Genomic DNA, 16850 nt, shown 5'->3' with positions numbered 1-16850 from the left:
TGAGGAACGCTTAATCTGATTAATAATCGAAGTCTGCTTTCTGGCTGTACTGATCAATGGATCAATCATAGGGGAGGCAGAGCTGGTGCATCCTATTCTGCAGAAATTATTAATTTCAAGCCGATTTCGATTATTAATTGGTGAATATGTATCACATTCTCGCCACCGATTTAAAGGTGACTTTGAGGTGTAAACACAGAATGAAAAACCTTGATTTAAAAATGTCTACTGGCAAATAAATGTAAATCAGGAATATTTGCATACAAATAAACATCTCCTATGTACATTCCTCAATCTAGAACTCCCTCACTTGCCTTGGTTTTTCCTATTTTTCTAACTCAAGTCTTATTATGCTTGGGGGCAAGTGCTTGTAATGAGTATGTGTACATTATTAAGAAAGATATTAAGGTAGAAGTGTTATTTTTGAGACTGCATTTTAATGTATGTTTTCAGTTACAGCACTTTTTAATGCATATACATCACGCTAAAAGAAATTTCAATGTACAGTGTGTTGCAGATTTACAAGCCTCCTGTGCCACCAGTTCCTCACTTTTTGTGACGTACTGGTGGCGCATGTTGCTGCTCCAAGTGTGACTTTTCCTGTCCTTGTAAATATGGCCCCTTTACATGCAGTACTTTGCGTGAAAGGTGCATTCCATGGGTGTTGCTGTGGGTGTTCCCACGCAACACCCATGGAACAAGAGACATATCCTGATTTACGATGAATCATGAATCTGGAAATGCGTCTGAATGCTACACAATGAGTAGAAATGTTTTCATTTCTCCTCGTTTTATCTTTCAATGCATGCTGCATTCTACAGAACACATTCAAGGAGAAAAATGCCTGTAGTGATTGTTTTTGTGCAGGAAGGTGCCCCTTCCTGCACAAAAACAATCTCCCCATGATGCAGGCATCCTTGCACCGTGGTGCAAGGGTGCCTGCTCCAGCACATGGCAGCTGTTTGTGCGCCAGGCCAGGGGAGAGCACAGGAATGCAACATATTATTGACAGCGTATGTTGACATCATGGCCTATTGTTACCGATTATTTAAAATTACAAAAGTACACTTAATCATCACATATTCGATTTGGAAATTATTCATGCATTGTAAACAGAAAGCAATCTTTTTCTTTTTGATTGTCTTCCCCCAACTATGCTTTGTTATATATTTTAGGCAGGGCTTGTGCATGTTTTTTACATCCATCCTTCCCTTTGTTCTTTTATCTCTGTCTTTCCGATTGATTTTGCATGTATATTATCTACCACTGTTTTCCTTTCCTAATTTTCCCGTTGTTTTCTCTGTTTTCTGTCCATTATTTTTTTTCTTGTGTGTTGCCATCTAAAGTGCTTTGCCAAAGCCAACATGTCTGACTAGGCCAAACTCACAACTGCAAACATGTACAAATGCTGTTTTTATGCGTTAGCACATTAAAGCCAGCCACACTACCTTTCCTAATTATTTTTAAGATTTGCATAGAGGAAGCCTACACAGTTTCCCATTCAGAAACGTGAAAGAAACATTAACATACACCCAGGCACCTTTCAACTGTGTGTCTTACGTTTGACAGGTGACCTCCGCTGGCTCTGCTTCGAAAGTGTTTTGAGAGCTGACTGTGTCGACGTGGAGAGGGAAGATGCCTCCAATCAGGATATCTCCAGGCCTGGACATACCGGTCACCTCAGTGCTGTCAAGCTGACACCCAGGTGCCACCCTCTGCCCACTGCATTCTGGCATCAAGCAAGCCAACAGGAAGTACCGAGCCAAGTGGCACATGTGAAGAGGTTTAACAAATCTGTCTACCAGAATCAAGACTGTCTTGGGAGGTGAACAGCAGTGTATCATGGTTTGATTTATGGGTTGGGGTCTGTTGAGCTTCTGCTGAGGTCGGTGAAGCACTTGAATCAGAAGATGCTTATTATTTCACAGCCACAGACTCTGCCTTCTGGTCTCTGGTCCTCTGTCTCTGTGGCCGTAGAGCTGACCTGGAGGAACAGAAAGTCAGAGTCCCCCTTGCACCCTGCTGTGCAGGATACGATTCACAAACATTCACTGTGGAAGACTGCACTCTGCAAAGGACTCTAGTTCCACTTTACTCAGTCTGTTCCAGTGGAATGGATGCCGCAGGCCGGAGTCATCTACATGTCCGAATATCATTCTCCAATGTGCCCAATAAAATAAAGATCTGGAGCTGACACTTTGTGTCTATTTAACCTCTCCTGCAAGCTCTTTCAGAAGAGGCACTTATGAAGTGAAACCAGGTGCCTGCGCTTTATAGCCTTTTATCCAGAATCAGCAAGAGAGATCATTAATGACAACATCATGTTCTATCATTAGAGCAGACTTCACTTCCATCTCGAATGTTTCCTCAGGCTGAGATGTCTCCATAGAGAGAAAATTATCTTTTTCCATGTGGACATAAAATTTACTTTTTAAAAATGCTCCAGATGTTGATGATCAGCTTTTGATAAATTAAGTGTTTTTTTAACCTTTGCTTGTTGTGGCAAACGTCATACCAATGATTGCCCCTCCCTGTCTCATGGACACCATAATGTCTTCTAAACTGAGCAGCAGCATCCTTTGCCGAGGACTGAAAGCAGTCCAAGAGACTAAAATGGCTCCATTGCATTGGACATGTGACAGTGGCAGAGATTACTAAGATGTAGGGCCTGGTTTAGATGTTGGCAGAAAGGGTACTCCAATGCACTGGCAACAGAGTACTCTATTGGCCAACCTTAAGAACCCCTCATCTGAACACTGTTTGTAGCACTTCTATTCTTTACAATGGGAGCATGCATTCCGGGAGCATGCATTCCTACTGGAATGCATGTTCTCATTGTAAAACAAAGAGGTGCAGTTCATCCCTGCACCCCATGGCAGGCACCTCAAAGTGCCTTCCACAGGGTGCAGGGATCAACAGGGGGCACTATAGGTGCCCCCTCGGCCTCCATCTGGTGGCTGTGCACCCATGGGGGCCATACTGGTGGCCCCCAAAGTTGATTTCCAACAGCCTTTCTGTGTCGGAAAGGCTAGCACAGAAAGGCGTTTGAAATCTGATATTGTAATCCATTGGGCAGAAAAAGCTGCCCTTGGGATTACTGAAATCATTCCGACTTGCAAACGGGCTCTCCAAGCCTGTCGGAAGCCAGTCGGAATGTCTGGTTGGATTCCTTTCTGACTAACATCATCATAATAGGTTGGTTGGAAAGAAATCTGACCATCTGATTATGATGCTTTAGGAATGGGTTCGACCAACGGTCGGAACCGTTTCCTAATGCAGGGTAATCAGTCCCTAAGTTGTGTTCTACAAATTAAATAGGGCCTCACCCTCAGAAAATCTTGGTGGCTTTCAAGCCATCACAATGTCTTATACTTGTATATATCACACTCACTCGCTCTCTCTCTCTCTCCCCCTCTCTCTCTCTCAATCTCTCTCTCTCTCACTCTCTCTCTCTCTCTCTCTCTCTCTCTCTCTCTCTCTCCATATATATATATATATATATATATATATATATATATATATATATATATATATATATATATATATATATATATATATATATATATACATGTATATATATATATATATATCCAAAACTAGCAGAACCCCAATTTGGAATGAGCCACGCGGACACCAAGTAAAAGCAACATCTTCTTTAATGGTAGCTTGCTGGCAAGTCTTCAATACAGTGGGTAAAACAAATTGCAGCCATCCTTGAGCCAAACGCGTTTCAGGAGTTTATCCCTTCGTCAGTGGCTTAAATGAAGGGCTGACGTGAAGCGTTCTTTCGGCATTCGGATTTCAAACATGCCCCCGCCCCGATAGGCGTAGCCAACCTGGCATAATGGGAGCTGTAGTCCATGCCGCTCCTACCACAATGGGTGCTTACACCAGAGCCCAAATGTCATTAATGTACGGCAACTCTCCTTATTGCAGTCTTCGCCTTGCTTTATTGCCACCAAAAGCTTAGAGCCGGCACCACTCTGCAAAGGTGTCGGGTCAAGTCCACTCTGCGATCCGCAGTGCTCTGTGGTGCCACCACGGAACCGCTCTACCAAGCGACAGGCTCGTTCCACGACCCGGGAAGGCCGTTGCACATCCAAAACTAGCAGAACCCCAATTTGGAATGAGCCACGCGGACACCAACTGAAAGCAACATCTTCTTTAATGGCAGCTTGCTGGCAAGTCTTCAATACGGTGGGTAAAACAAATTGCAGCCATCCTTGAGCCAAACGCGTTTCAGGAGTTTATCCCTTCGTCAGTGGCTTGAATGAAGGGCTGACCTGAAGCGTTCTTTCGGCATTCGGATTTCAAACATGCCCCCGCCCCGATAGGCGTATAACCGCACTCACCTAGTAGACAGGACCTGAATTATGGCACTTCTGTCCTAGTGATCTTAATTAAAACTGGTAATGTTACCACATTTAACGCATGTGCATAAAGTAACTTGGTATGATGCATTGTACTAGTGGTTACATTTACTGGTACACCACTTTCTAAATAAGTTTAGTCCTTATTGCCAAAATAGGGCAGTATAAGGATACTGAAGGGTGGTAGACGTATGAGCAATAACCCACGGTTGCAAGAGGAAGCCTGAGCTTGCATTTACTGCGTGGGGAACAATGGACTAGCATTGATGTTACTGTGCTCTGTATTTCTTTTTCTTTCTCTTCACAGGGTATTAGACGCTGGGAATCTCCAGAATTGCCTACTACACCACAAGTTAGTTCCAAATAGATATTTCTGACCTCGAGGTTAGGATACGCCTTAATGTGTGTATACCGCCCGTGGTCATCTTTCGGTCCTGATGAAAGCACAGTGAACAAACCATTTCAAGCACAAACATGTCGACCATTTGTTTACACTAAGGACACTATTGGTTCAAATGTATGACCTTTTCGGTGTCCGCCTCACTTGTTTTTAATGAACGCAAGCTGGTCTCCTAATAAAAAACGTCTTTTGGGACATGGACTGCGCCCTTTTAACATCTTCACTTTTCACTAGTCCCTACACAAAATCCAGCTCCGCTGTAACATCAGGCGTTGTAGCACACCGGGTGGACATTCGGTGTACCCCAGTTGAGAACCCAATGATGAAGCATGTCACCAACTAGGTTGGTGAGTGAGGGTTCTTTATACTAAACAAGAATTGTCCCCTCACTACTCTGTTGTACCACCCACTCTTTTTCTCTGTTTGTTTTTGGTGAGTGTACCTTTGTATTCTAATTTGGTTACACACTTATGATCACTCTTTTGTTGTTTGAGTATTGATAATGTAAATATCCAGAACACTTCTCGTTTTTTCTGTAGTCGTCCATGCTTTGTGAAGGTCACTATCTAGATTTTCCACGATGTACCACCGAAAATCATTAGGCTTATGTTGGAGGTCCAGACAGTGTCTCTCTAATGGAGTATTCATTTTAGGGGTGTGTATGGCCGACCGGTGTTCAGTGAAGCAAGTGCAAAAAGATCTTACTGTCTCTCCCACATAACCAAGGCCACATGGATAAATCAACAGGTAAATAAAAATTTTTGATTTACAGTTAGAAAATTTCCGAGAGCAGATAGTAAACACTTGATAAGTATAACTGCTACCTACAATTGCCATATCACAGGCTTTGCAAGTGTTACATTTATAGGTGCCTGTGATAGGTGTAGTGCCATCAATTGTTTTTTGCACAAAGGGGATACTCTCAGAGAATCTAGACCAAGTGATGTGATCTTTAAGATTCTTGTTTTTCCAATGTGCAAAAATTGGTTTAGGGATTTTATCTTTGTCTTCCAAATTGCTGTTCAGGATATGCCAGTTTGAATTAACGATCTGGCGTATCCGGTTATTCATCGTTGAATGGTTAGTGATACATACTAGTTGGTTTTTACTAACTTTGATTTCAGGTTGCAAGAGAGAGTCACAGTCATAGAAACAAGCACGTTTGAGAGATGCAGCGGTGGTGTAAACCATGTGCCAAGTTGCGCCTTATTTAGAACGTGACGCATCTAGGGAGATGCGACACATTGTAAAGCCCTGCACCACATGAAACCTGTGTTAGGATTCATGTGGGCGTTCCAGCGCAGGGTGGGCGTTTTGTCGCAGCAACACCTCATAAATGTGACGCAGTGAAATCTACAAGATTTCACTGAGTTACTTGTACATCCATGCTGCATTTATATCCTGCGACTGCTTGAAGCAGGCATAAGGAGTGACCCAGCATTTTAGCCTTAGGGAGCTCCTGAGCTTTGCTAAGGCCGCATCACGCTTGCGACGTGACTCCAGCAAAGCACCGCCCTTAAGTCACAGGATGCGAGATGCATCGCCCTATCCTTCCGCCACGGTGCGCTGCATTGTAAATGCGACATATTTGTGGTGGCGCAGGGAGGGGATTGCGTGTCGCATCTGTTCTGGGGCATCCCTGCTGTTTTGCAGAGATGTGCCAGAACTCGTAAATCTGCCCCTGAAGGTGATACTGATGAAACATACGTTTGTAAGAGTGGCTATCTAACCAGGTGTCAAGATGTGTATTCTGTGAGCTACTTCATTCTGACCTGTGTACCTCAGTCCAAAAGAGTATAAAAAACAGCCTAGGGCAGAAGAACTTCAGGTACTAACACGACCGGCAGCTGATCGCATGCTGTAGGTAAAAATCAAATTGTAGAGTTGCTAACACACTTGGCTGCACTCACTTACTTGCCACAGCAATGGGTTTACCTGTCCAGTCCTGGCAGCTACAACGTCACTCCCTCAGCAATTTGCAGTGGGGTGATGGTCACTAATTTAAATGTACTGCAGGCCACACAGCAGAGCAGTATTGTCATGATTTACACACAACCACCTAGCCAGCCTACCACAAACTGCTGCTGCCAGCGGTAGCACCAGCAGGACGTAACATCCCAGGAGCGCCTAAAGTCTCTGCCCCTATCACACAACCTGAGTCGGCTGATGTCTAGGTAGTAGCCATTGGGCACTATCTCGATATGACGTCAGTCAGTGCTGAGGCAGGAATCTCCTTCAATTTTGATACATTGTAGCACCCAGCTAGTACTAGCTCAGCCAGCTGACCGCCAAGCCTGAGCAGCAGGCGCATGCCCAACGTGGTGTCAGCCTTAGCTTAGTATAGTAGACAGCAATAATGACTTAAAAGCTGGGCGCTATGCCTATAAAGCGTGACAATGCATTTCAGTGCTGTGATGTGGAGGACCACACTGAAACTGCGTTAGTCTAACACCGGATGCGTTGTACTTGGCAGGATTGGGGTCAGACATCGCACACAAGAGGCAAAATAATGAAAACATGTTCATCTAATTTTGAGTGTTAGGAGTAGGTCGGAGCCATTTTGAGAAAAATGTAGGATCAGAATAAAAACACTAGTGCCCTCATTGAAATGTATTAGTTTTGAACCATTTTGCTTGGAAATTATAGCGGGCATTTTTTATATCTCCGACAGCTATGATGAACAATTCTGGAATATTTGATGGAAAACAGATTAACGCAATCTTATATATTATCTTTAATAATTCGTTCACAATGTGCACAATTTAGCACAGGCGTTTTCACGGACAATCACCTTGGAGAGCTAACATGCACAAAATCTCTGCTGCATTGTGCTCTTGTACCCGCTTTAGTTGACATTGGGATCATTATCTTCGGAGTTCATGCTCTGTTATGGCACAGCATTCTGGGATATTTCCAACGGATGTTGCATTGCACGGTCACTACCAGGGCCGGACTGGGAACCATAACCCGCCCTGGCAAAGTGCTCGGCCGGACCCCCCGGGGGGTTGTGGGGTGCCGCCGAGCCCTTTGCCCGGGCCGGTTTTCAGCCGATTTTGTTACAGGGCCAATTTTGCGGCCCACCATGGGATTGCCCAGTGCCCGCTACGGCCAGTCCGGCCCTGCTCACTACTCCTCTAGTACAAGTTTATTCGAAATTTTCCTCCCAATCGACATTTTATGGGTTTTACTGAGATCACAGCATTGTGGAAGAAGTGGACATTTTTCTAGCAGTTTAATTCTGCCTAGACCCAGAAAAATAATATGGGGAAATTCACCGCCATTCCCTTCCTCCTTGTACAATTAGAGGGTGTTTTTATTCTCTTTGGTCTCACTGGTCCTTTCTTTCAGTCTTATATTTTCAGCTTAATGGATCTCACAAGGCACTGATACAGCACAATAAAGGCATCTATTTTTTTCTGGTGCTGTATTCTGGGGGCCACTTCTTCCGAGCACAGGTTTATTAAGGGCACTGAACCACTTTGCACAAAAACCTGGAGGCTTTCCGTCCCAGTTCCAAATTCATGGCTAGTTCTTCACTTTTACTCAACTCTCCACATCCAGAACTGTCATTGACATGTGGAACGCTTGATCTGATTAATAATCGAAGTCTGCTTTCTGGCTGTACTGATCAATGGATCAATCATAGGGGAGGCAGAGCTGGTGCACCCTATTCTGCAGAAATTATTAATTTCAAGCCGATTTCCATTATTAATTGGTAAAAATGTATCACGTTCTTGCCACCGACTTAAAGGTGACTTTGAGGTGTAAACATAGAATGAAAAACCTTGATTTAAAAATGTCTACTGCCAAATACATGTAAATCGGGAATATTTGCATACAAATAAACATCTCCTATGTACATTTCACAATCTAGAACTCCCTCACTTGCCTTGGTTTTTCCTATTTTTCTAACTCAAGTCTTATTATGCCTGGGGACAAGTGCTTGTAATGAGTATATGTACATTATTAAGAAAGATATTATGGTAGAAGTGTTATTTTTGAGACTGCATTTTAATGTACGTTTTCAGTTACCGCACTTTTTAATGCATATACATCACGCTCAAAGAAATTTCAATGTATAGTGTGGGGCAGATTTACAAGCCCCCTGTGCCACCAGTTCCTCACTTTTTGTGACATACTGGTGGCGCATGTTACTGCTCCAAGTGTGACTTTTCCTGTCCTTGTAAATATGGCCCGTTTACATGCAGCACTTTGCGTGAAAGGGGCATTCCATGGGCGTTGCTGTGGGTGTTCCCACGCAACACCCATGGAACAAGAGACATATCCTCATTTACGAGGAATCATGAATCTGGAAATGCGTCTGAATGCTACACAATGAGTAGAAATGTTTTCATTTCTCCTGTTTTTTCATCTTTCCATGCATGCTGCTTTCTATAGCACACATTCAAGGAGAAAAATGCCTGTAGTGATTGTTTTTGTGCAGGAAGGTGCCCCTTCCTGCACAAAAAACAATCTCCCCATAATGCAGGCATCCTTGCACCATGGTGCAAGGGTGCCTGCTCCAGCACATGGCAGCTGTTTGTGCACCAGGCCAGGGGAGAGCACAGGAATGCAACATATTATTGACAGCGTATGTTGACATCATGGGCTATTGTTACCGATTATTTAAAATTACAAAAGTACACTTAATCATCACATATTCGATTTGGAAATTATTCATGCATTGTAAACAGAAAGGAATCATTTTCTTTGTGATTGTCTTGTGGAGAAGTGTGGCTCACTGGTTAGAGGAGGCAGACCTGGAAGCAGAGGTCAGCCCGGGACCAGGGTTCAATTCCCAGCTCGGCGGGGTCTTGAGTCCTAAAATGTCCATGGACTTGACAATTCTCGCTCCGGTGCCCATTCGATTCATGGGTTCACACTCTGCGACTCTGGGCAATAGCTTGCTTAATCTCCACAATGGCCCCTTGCGGTGGGATGCCTGGCTTTCACCTTGCGGATACCCTGCTGGAGTTATCTCACAGGGGAATACCAGGACGGGTTCCCTAAGCAAGCGCTTAGAAACCAGTTGGTGATTTGCGCTATATAAATTCCTGCACATTTACATTCCCCCAACTATGCTTTTTTCTATATTTTAGGCAGGGCTTGTGCATGTTTTTTACATCCATCCTTCCCTTTGTTCTTTTATCTCTGTCTTTCCGATTGATTTTGCATGTATATTATCTACCACTGTTTTCCTTTCCTAATTTTCCCGTTGTTTTCTCTGTTTTCTGTCCATTATTTTTTTTCTTGTGTGTTGCCATCTAAAGTGCTTTGCCAAAGCCAACATGTCTGACTAGGCCGAGCTCACAACTGCAAACATGTACAAATGCTGTTTTTATGCGTTAGCACATTAAAGCCAGCCACACTACCATTCCTAATTATTTTTAAGATTTGCATAGATGAAGCCTACACAGTTTCCCATTCAGAAACGTGAAAGAAACATTAACATCCACCCAGGCACCTTTCAACTGCGTGTCTTACGTTTGACAGGTGATCTCCGCTGGCTCTGCTTCGAAAGTGCTTTGAGAGCTGACTGTGTCGACGTGGAGAGGGAAGATGCCTCCAATCAGGATATCTCCAGGCCTGGACATACCGGTCACCTCAGTGCTGTCAAGCTGACACCCAGGTGCCACCCTCTGCCCACTGCATTCTGGCATCAAGCAAGCCAACAGGAAGTAGCGAGCCAAGTGGCACATGTGAAGAGGTTTAACAAATCTGGCTACCAGAATCAAGACTGTCTTGGGAGGTGAACAGCAGTGTATCATGGTTTGATTTATGGGTTGGGGTCTGTTGACCTTCTGCTGAGGTGGGTGAAGCACTTGAGTCTGAAGATGCTAATTATATCACAGCAACAGACTCTGACGTCTGGTCTCTGGTCCTCTGTCTCTGTGGCCGTAGAGCTGACCTGTTGGAACAGAAAGTCAGAGTCCCCCTTGCCCCCTGCTGTGCAGGATAAGATTCACAAGCATTTACTGTTGAAGACTGCACTCTTCAAAGGACTCTAGTTCCACCACACTCAGTCTGTTCCAGTGGAATGGATGCCGCAGGCTGGAGTCACCGACATACATGCCCGAATATCATTCTCCAATGTGCCCAATAAAATAAAGATCTGGAGCTGACACTTTGTGTCTATTTAACCTCTCCTGCAAGCTCCTTCAGAAGAGGCACTTATGAAGTGAAACCAGGTGCCTGCGCTTTATAGCCTTTTACCCAGAATCAGCAAGGGAGGTCATTAAAGTCAACATCATTTTCTATCATTAGAGCAGACTTCACTTCCATCTCGAATGTTACTTCAGGCTGAGATGTCTCCATAGAGAGAAAAGTACCTTTTTCCATAAGGACATGAAATTTACTTTTTAAAAATGCTCCAGATGTTAATCATCAGCCTTTGATAATAGGTGTTTTTTTCACCTTTGCTTATTGTGGCAAACGTCATACCAATGATTGCCCCTTCCTGTCTCATGGACACCATAATGCCTTCTAAACTGAGCAGCAGCATCCTTTGCCGAGGACTGAAAGCAGTCCAAGGGACTAAAATGGCTCCATTGCATTGGACATGTGACAGTGGCAGAGATTACTAAGATGAAGGGCCTGGTTTAGATGTTGGCAGAAAGGGTACTCCAATGCACTGGCAACAGAGTACTCTATTGGCCAACCTGAAGAACCCCCCATATGAATACTGTTCATAGCACTTCTATTCTTTACAATGTGAGCATGCATTCCTACTGGAATGCATGCTCTCATTGTAAAACAAAGAGGTGCAGTTCATCCCTGCACACCATGACAGGCACCTCAAAGTGCCTTCTACAGGGTGCAGGGATCAACAGGGGGGCACTATAGGTGCCCCATTGGCCTCCATCCGGTGGCTGTGCACCCATGGGGGCCATACTGGTGGCCCCCAAAGTTGAATTCCAACAGCCTTTCAGTGTCGGAAAGGCCAGCACAGACAGGCGTTTGAAATCTGATATTGTAATCCATTGGGCAGAAAATGCTGCCCTTGGGATTACTGAAATCATTCCGACTTGCAAACGGGCTCTCCAAGCCTGTCGGAAGCCAGTCGGAATGTCTGGTTGGATTCCTTTATGACTAACATCATCATAATAGGTTGGTTGGAAAGAAATCTGACCATCTGATTATGATGCTTTAGGAACGGGTTCGACCAACGGTCGGAACCGTTTCCTAATGGAGGGTAATCAGTCCCTGAGTTGTGAAAATGTTTGGTGGAACCTATGTTTTTTTCAGTGAATTTCAATGGTTTTTTAAATGCTGATTTCTAATTATAATGTTCATGAAACCTATAGTTTTTTCAGTGATTTTAAATTATCATTCCATTCTCAACCTGGCGACAACAACCAACATTGCCAGTTTTCCAGCAATAGCTTCCGCAAAACAAATTGGCCAAAAATGAGATCAAAAACTAGCTCTAATAATATGCAGAGTAGGCGCTCCCGTGCAAAAATGTCACAAATATCACTTCTCAATATTTCAATGAGCAGTCAAATCTGTGATGCGATCCGAAAACAGACGATAAGCTGTGTTAGCAGTAGGAATCTAACATATGCCTTTTACTGGTGTAAAGCATGATGGCTACCTACAGTGTGAAAGGGAGCCCAGGCCAGAACCACATCTGAAGACCAACTCATGTCATAGAGCTACTGATCATGCACCTCTGACACCCAAGAAGGCCACAACACCCACTGCCAACACCCTCAGGACCACCCCCTCTCTACTACCACTGAGGTGGCGCAGAACAGGACAGCCGACCTTCCAAAATGGCAGGGTCCCTCAGCCACACAATAGCTGAATGTTGGAAAATGTGGCAACCAAGTATTTGTGAAGGAGTCAAGTCACCCATCAATAATAATGCACACAATACCAAGTTTAGCGATGATGTGCTGGACAGACCTCACTATGCAGAGCACAAACCACTCCATGTGGACATATATTGCTGGTATTTGTAGTTTTGTGCACAGTGGACACAACAATGTTACCTCAGGCAGTTGGGAAGATCTCAGTCATGTCGCTGTGTTGACCCCCCCTGGAATCAGAAGCAGAGTGGGCTGGTCTAATGTACTCCATTCCAGCGTAGAAGTGTGAATAAATAGTCCGGGGCTCTGGGTGTGGTTCACTTGTGTGAAGGCCAATGTGTCTGCCAGAGAGCCCCCTGAGAACACAGCGGCTCAGCACCGCAGACTTATGTCTGTACAGACTTCTGCCTTCGACCTACACTGTACACAGGAGGGCTCACAATTCAGATGAAGTGGCGATTGCAGATAATGCAGTCCAGTAGGCAAGACACATTGCTCCCAGTGCGGCCCATCCGGACCACGCATCATCGCAGGCTGCACACACGCTAAGCGCCAGAGGTACCACTAACTCAGTGCACAACAAGTCACCGCCACGTGGACTTATTGAAGCAGAATTCATTAGACAAAAGACATTGCTACCAGTGCGGCCCACCCGGACCACGAATCATCGCATGGTGCACACACACTGAGTGCTTCAGGTACCACTAACTCACTGCAGCACAAGTCATCGCTATGTAGCCTTATTAAGGCAGAATTCAGTAAGCAAAAGACATTGCGACCAGTACAGCCTGACCATACCACGCATCATTGCAGGCTCCGCACATGCTGGTTACTTCAAGGGCCACTAACTGTGCAGCGCAATTCAACGCCACATGTCTGTGGGCCCTTCCTGACCGCTGCCTCCGGCCGACACTGCGGTCAGCAGAGCTCACAATTAAGATTGAGTCTTGATTAATTAATTACTGAGTCTTGTAGACAACTAAGTACAGCGTCCTAAAAAATCGACATATTATCCCATTAGTATCCTTTCTTCAAGAACTTGCTTTTTATCAGTTATAGCATTACTACAATGACCATATTCATCTTGAAAGTCCAAATGAACACTGAACGATACTCACTGCGGACAGCAGAGCTCACAATTTGAACTATAACGTCCCTGAAATATACAATTTCGACAATGTATTCCATACATCTTTCATGTTTTTCTTCCATACGCCGACACTGCGGTCAGCCGAGCTCACAATTTGAATTCTGTCTTGTTTTATTAATTGCAGAGAGAATTGTGCTCTATGTCCTCTGATTTTGTTAAGAGGATGTGACAAAAAGCATTTCTCGATGTCTGTGCTGACTACTGCCTTCGATCTACACTGCGGATAGCAGGGCTCACAAATCACATTGAGTCGCAATTGCAGATGACGTAGTCCGGTAGGTAACAGACATTGCTTGCCCGCACCATGCACCATCGCTAGCTGTGCACACGTAAATGCTTCTGATGCTCCTATCTCAATGCAGCACAATTCATGGACCCTTTATGATACAATGTTTTTGTATATAATTTCACATCTGCTGCCCCTACCTCAGTGTAGCACAAGTCGTGGACCCTTCACGATAAAATCTTTTGTGTATTATTTCACATCTGCTGCCCCTACCTTAGTGCAGCACAAATCATTGACCCTTTATGATTGAATCTCTGTGTCTGATCTAATGATTACTGTTGTATTTGTTACCAGCACCAACCATTCCCGGAGGGCTGGCTTACACTCACCCCACACGCATCCAGCACAGACGTCACTGGACATGTGACCCTGGTAATTAAAAGGAGTCGAGCGCATGTGCCCGTACACAGTTCCACTATCTATCTGTGTCTGTGTGTTCATTATGTATGCAAGATGCTGCCCCTGGGCCCTACCACATTACATTGTGCAGTGGACAGCGTATGCAACCATGTTACCTTTGGCAGTGGGGGAAACTTTGATTATGTAACTTTATCTCGGTCACTGTACGAGTACATAAGTAGAGACTGGATCATTAGAGTACTGCAAGGAGATTGTACAGTAAATTTGTAAGTGCTTGGGGATTCACGGAGTGATTGTATACCTACATATGTTGGCACAGCCTAACCCTGAACACAAGCTTGGCTCTAATTGGCTGCCCTCCATGTGCCAAAAACTGAAATTTGAACTTTCCATGGCCCTGTATTGCATAGCTGCAACACTCCACTGAATGTGCAATAAACATTCATATTCACACAGATGTGTCTTGTTCACCATCTTTCATGTGTGGAACTGTGGATGAGTGTAGGGTCAGTGATTCCCCGTACCTTCCATGTTGGCCATGTAGTGGGACTTGGCTCACAGAGTGACACATTGGAGCTTGGGACCCGGGTGACGGCAGCACTACAACACGAACACCCGCATCAGTTGATTCCTCCTACAGCTCACAACAGAATCACGCCCATAGCTCCGAAGTCATTCTTCACAGCCTCACGCAGGACTGGCATACCCCAAGCCAGCCCACTCCGCTTACACTTACAGGGAAGGACAACAACACTACATGGCCCAGGCTTTCATTGCAGTGATCTGCTGGTCACAGCCTAGTTGTCAGTACGCCACAGTCACTCCCTCACAGCTGGTATGCACCCACACCACACCCATTCAGCACAGGCGTCATAGGACACGTGACCCTGCCAATAAAAAAGACCGGGCACACATGCTCTGCGCCATTTTGGAGTTGCTTGCTCCACATGCACTGCGGCCGGCACAGGCACACCGGCATGGGACAGTGACTTTCGGTCCACTGAGGTACGGGTACCGTATCTGCTGAGCTGCTGTGCAGCCTGTGGTAATGCCCCGTCCCGGTGGTCTGGACAGCTCAGGATTTGTTTGCCTTGCTGAACTGCAGTGTAGGCCTGAGCCATCAGACAGTGCTGGCCTACTGCCAAGTGGCATCGCCTCGCTGGTCACAGAGTTAGTGGCCCGAAAGGGCTGAGCGGGTGTGCAGCCTGGGATATAAAGCCGGGGGCACTGATATGTCCTTTGCCATGGCAAAATCAAGACCCAGCACCAAATGTGAGACGGAGCAGGCTGCATGATATGCAGGGTGCCCTGTCCGCGGGCCGCAGGTTTGGGGGTTGCAGCGGCACGTGGTAGGCCCTCTTTTCTACAGGCAGGTTGAGAAAGGTGAGCAGAGAGGCTTGTTTGCCCAGTGGTGGGCAGTCACTTCTGGGCAGTGGGAGTGGATGGGGTGCAGCAGCCTGGGTGTGCAGCAGGGGCAGTCACCTCCGGGCAGTGGAAGTGCATGGGTTGCAGCATCTTGGGTGCGCAGCGGCTGTCATACACCTCTGGGCAGTGGGAGTGTATGGGGTGCAGCAGCCTGGGTGCGCAGCGGTGGGCAAACACCTATGGACAGTGGGAGTGGATGGGGTACACTAGCCTGGATACACAAAGGCGGGACAGCGATTTAGGCGTGCACAGTTGTATGTACTCTTCCATGACTGATTCTATACCCTGTTTCAGATTACTAAGCTTGAGGGCTGCTCTATATCCTGGCACATAGTTGGAGACACATCAGTGGCAGAAAGGTGAGCTGTGAAGATTTTCTCCATAGTGTCAACACTCACTCTCCCTCTCCATCTCTTCCTTTCTGTCACTCACACTGTTTCTCTCTCTCTCATTCTCTATCTCTTCCTTTCTCTTTGTCACACTCTTTCTCTCTCTTCCTCTCTCTCTCATTCTATCTCTTCCTCTCTCTCACACGGTTTCTCTCTTTCTCTCTTCCTCGCTCACTCTTTCTCTCTCTCTTTCTATCTCTCTCACTCTTCCTCTGTTTCTCTCTTTCTCTTTCTCACACTGTTTCTCTCTTTCTCTCTCTTCCTCTCTCTCACTGTTTGTCTCTCCCTTCCTCTCTCTCACTCTTTCTCTCTGTCTTCCTCTTACTCTTTCTTTCTTTCTTTCTTTCTTTCTTTCTTTCTTTCTTTCTTTCTTTCTTTCTTTCTTTCTTTCTTTCTTTCTTTCTTTCTTTCTTTCTTTCTTTCTTTCTTTCTCTCTCTTCCTCTCTCTCACTCTTTCTCTCTCTCCTTCTCACTTTCTCTCTCTCCTTTGATGGATGCATGACTCACAAACTTATCTTGCTTTTTGTCTAGCAGGCCTACGATAATGTGTGGCTATCCTACAATCAACACTCTTCGTGAATTTTGAGCTCAGCTTCACCATGTATACACAATGGGTGAGGAGGTAGCTTCGGCACGTGATGGACCCTCTTCGACACATG

General features: G+C 45.3%; 1 protein-coding gene across 1 annotated transcript in view; it reads right to left on the bottom strand.

The window, feature by feature from the left end:
• Nucleotides 1-10364, bottom strand: part of LOC147678534 (extracellular calcium-sensing receptor-like) — an 80253-nt gene extending 69889 nt beyond the window's left edge. Inside the window, exon 1 of the mRNA XM_086945678.1 lies at nucleotides 10255-10364. Coding sequence (XP_086801804.1) covers nucleotides 10255-10364 — 110 coding nt within the window. The remainder of the gene's footprint in view (nucleotides 1-10254) is intronic.
• Nucleotides 10365-16850: the final 6486 nt, after the last annotated feature.

Source organism: Lissotriton vulgaris, chromosome 12 (genome assembly GCF_964263255.1).
Source record: "Lissotriton vulgaris chromosome 12, aLisVul1.2, whole genome shotgun sequence".
In the NCBI taxonomy this organism is placed as follows: domain Eukaryota; kingdom Metazoa; phylum Chordata; class Amphibia; order Caudata; family Salamandridae; genus Lissotriton; species Lissotriton vulgaris.
This window is presented reverse-complemented; position numbering and strand designations above follow the sequence as displayed.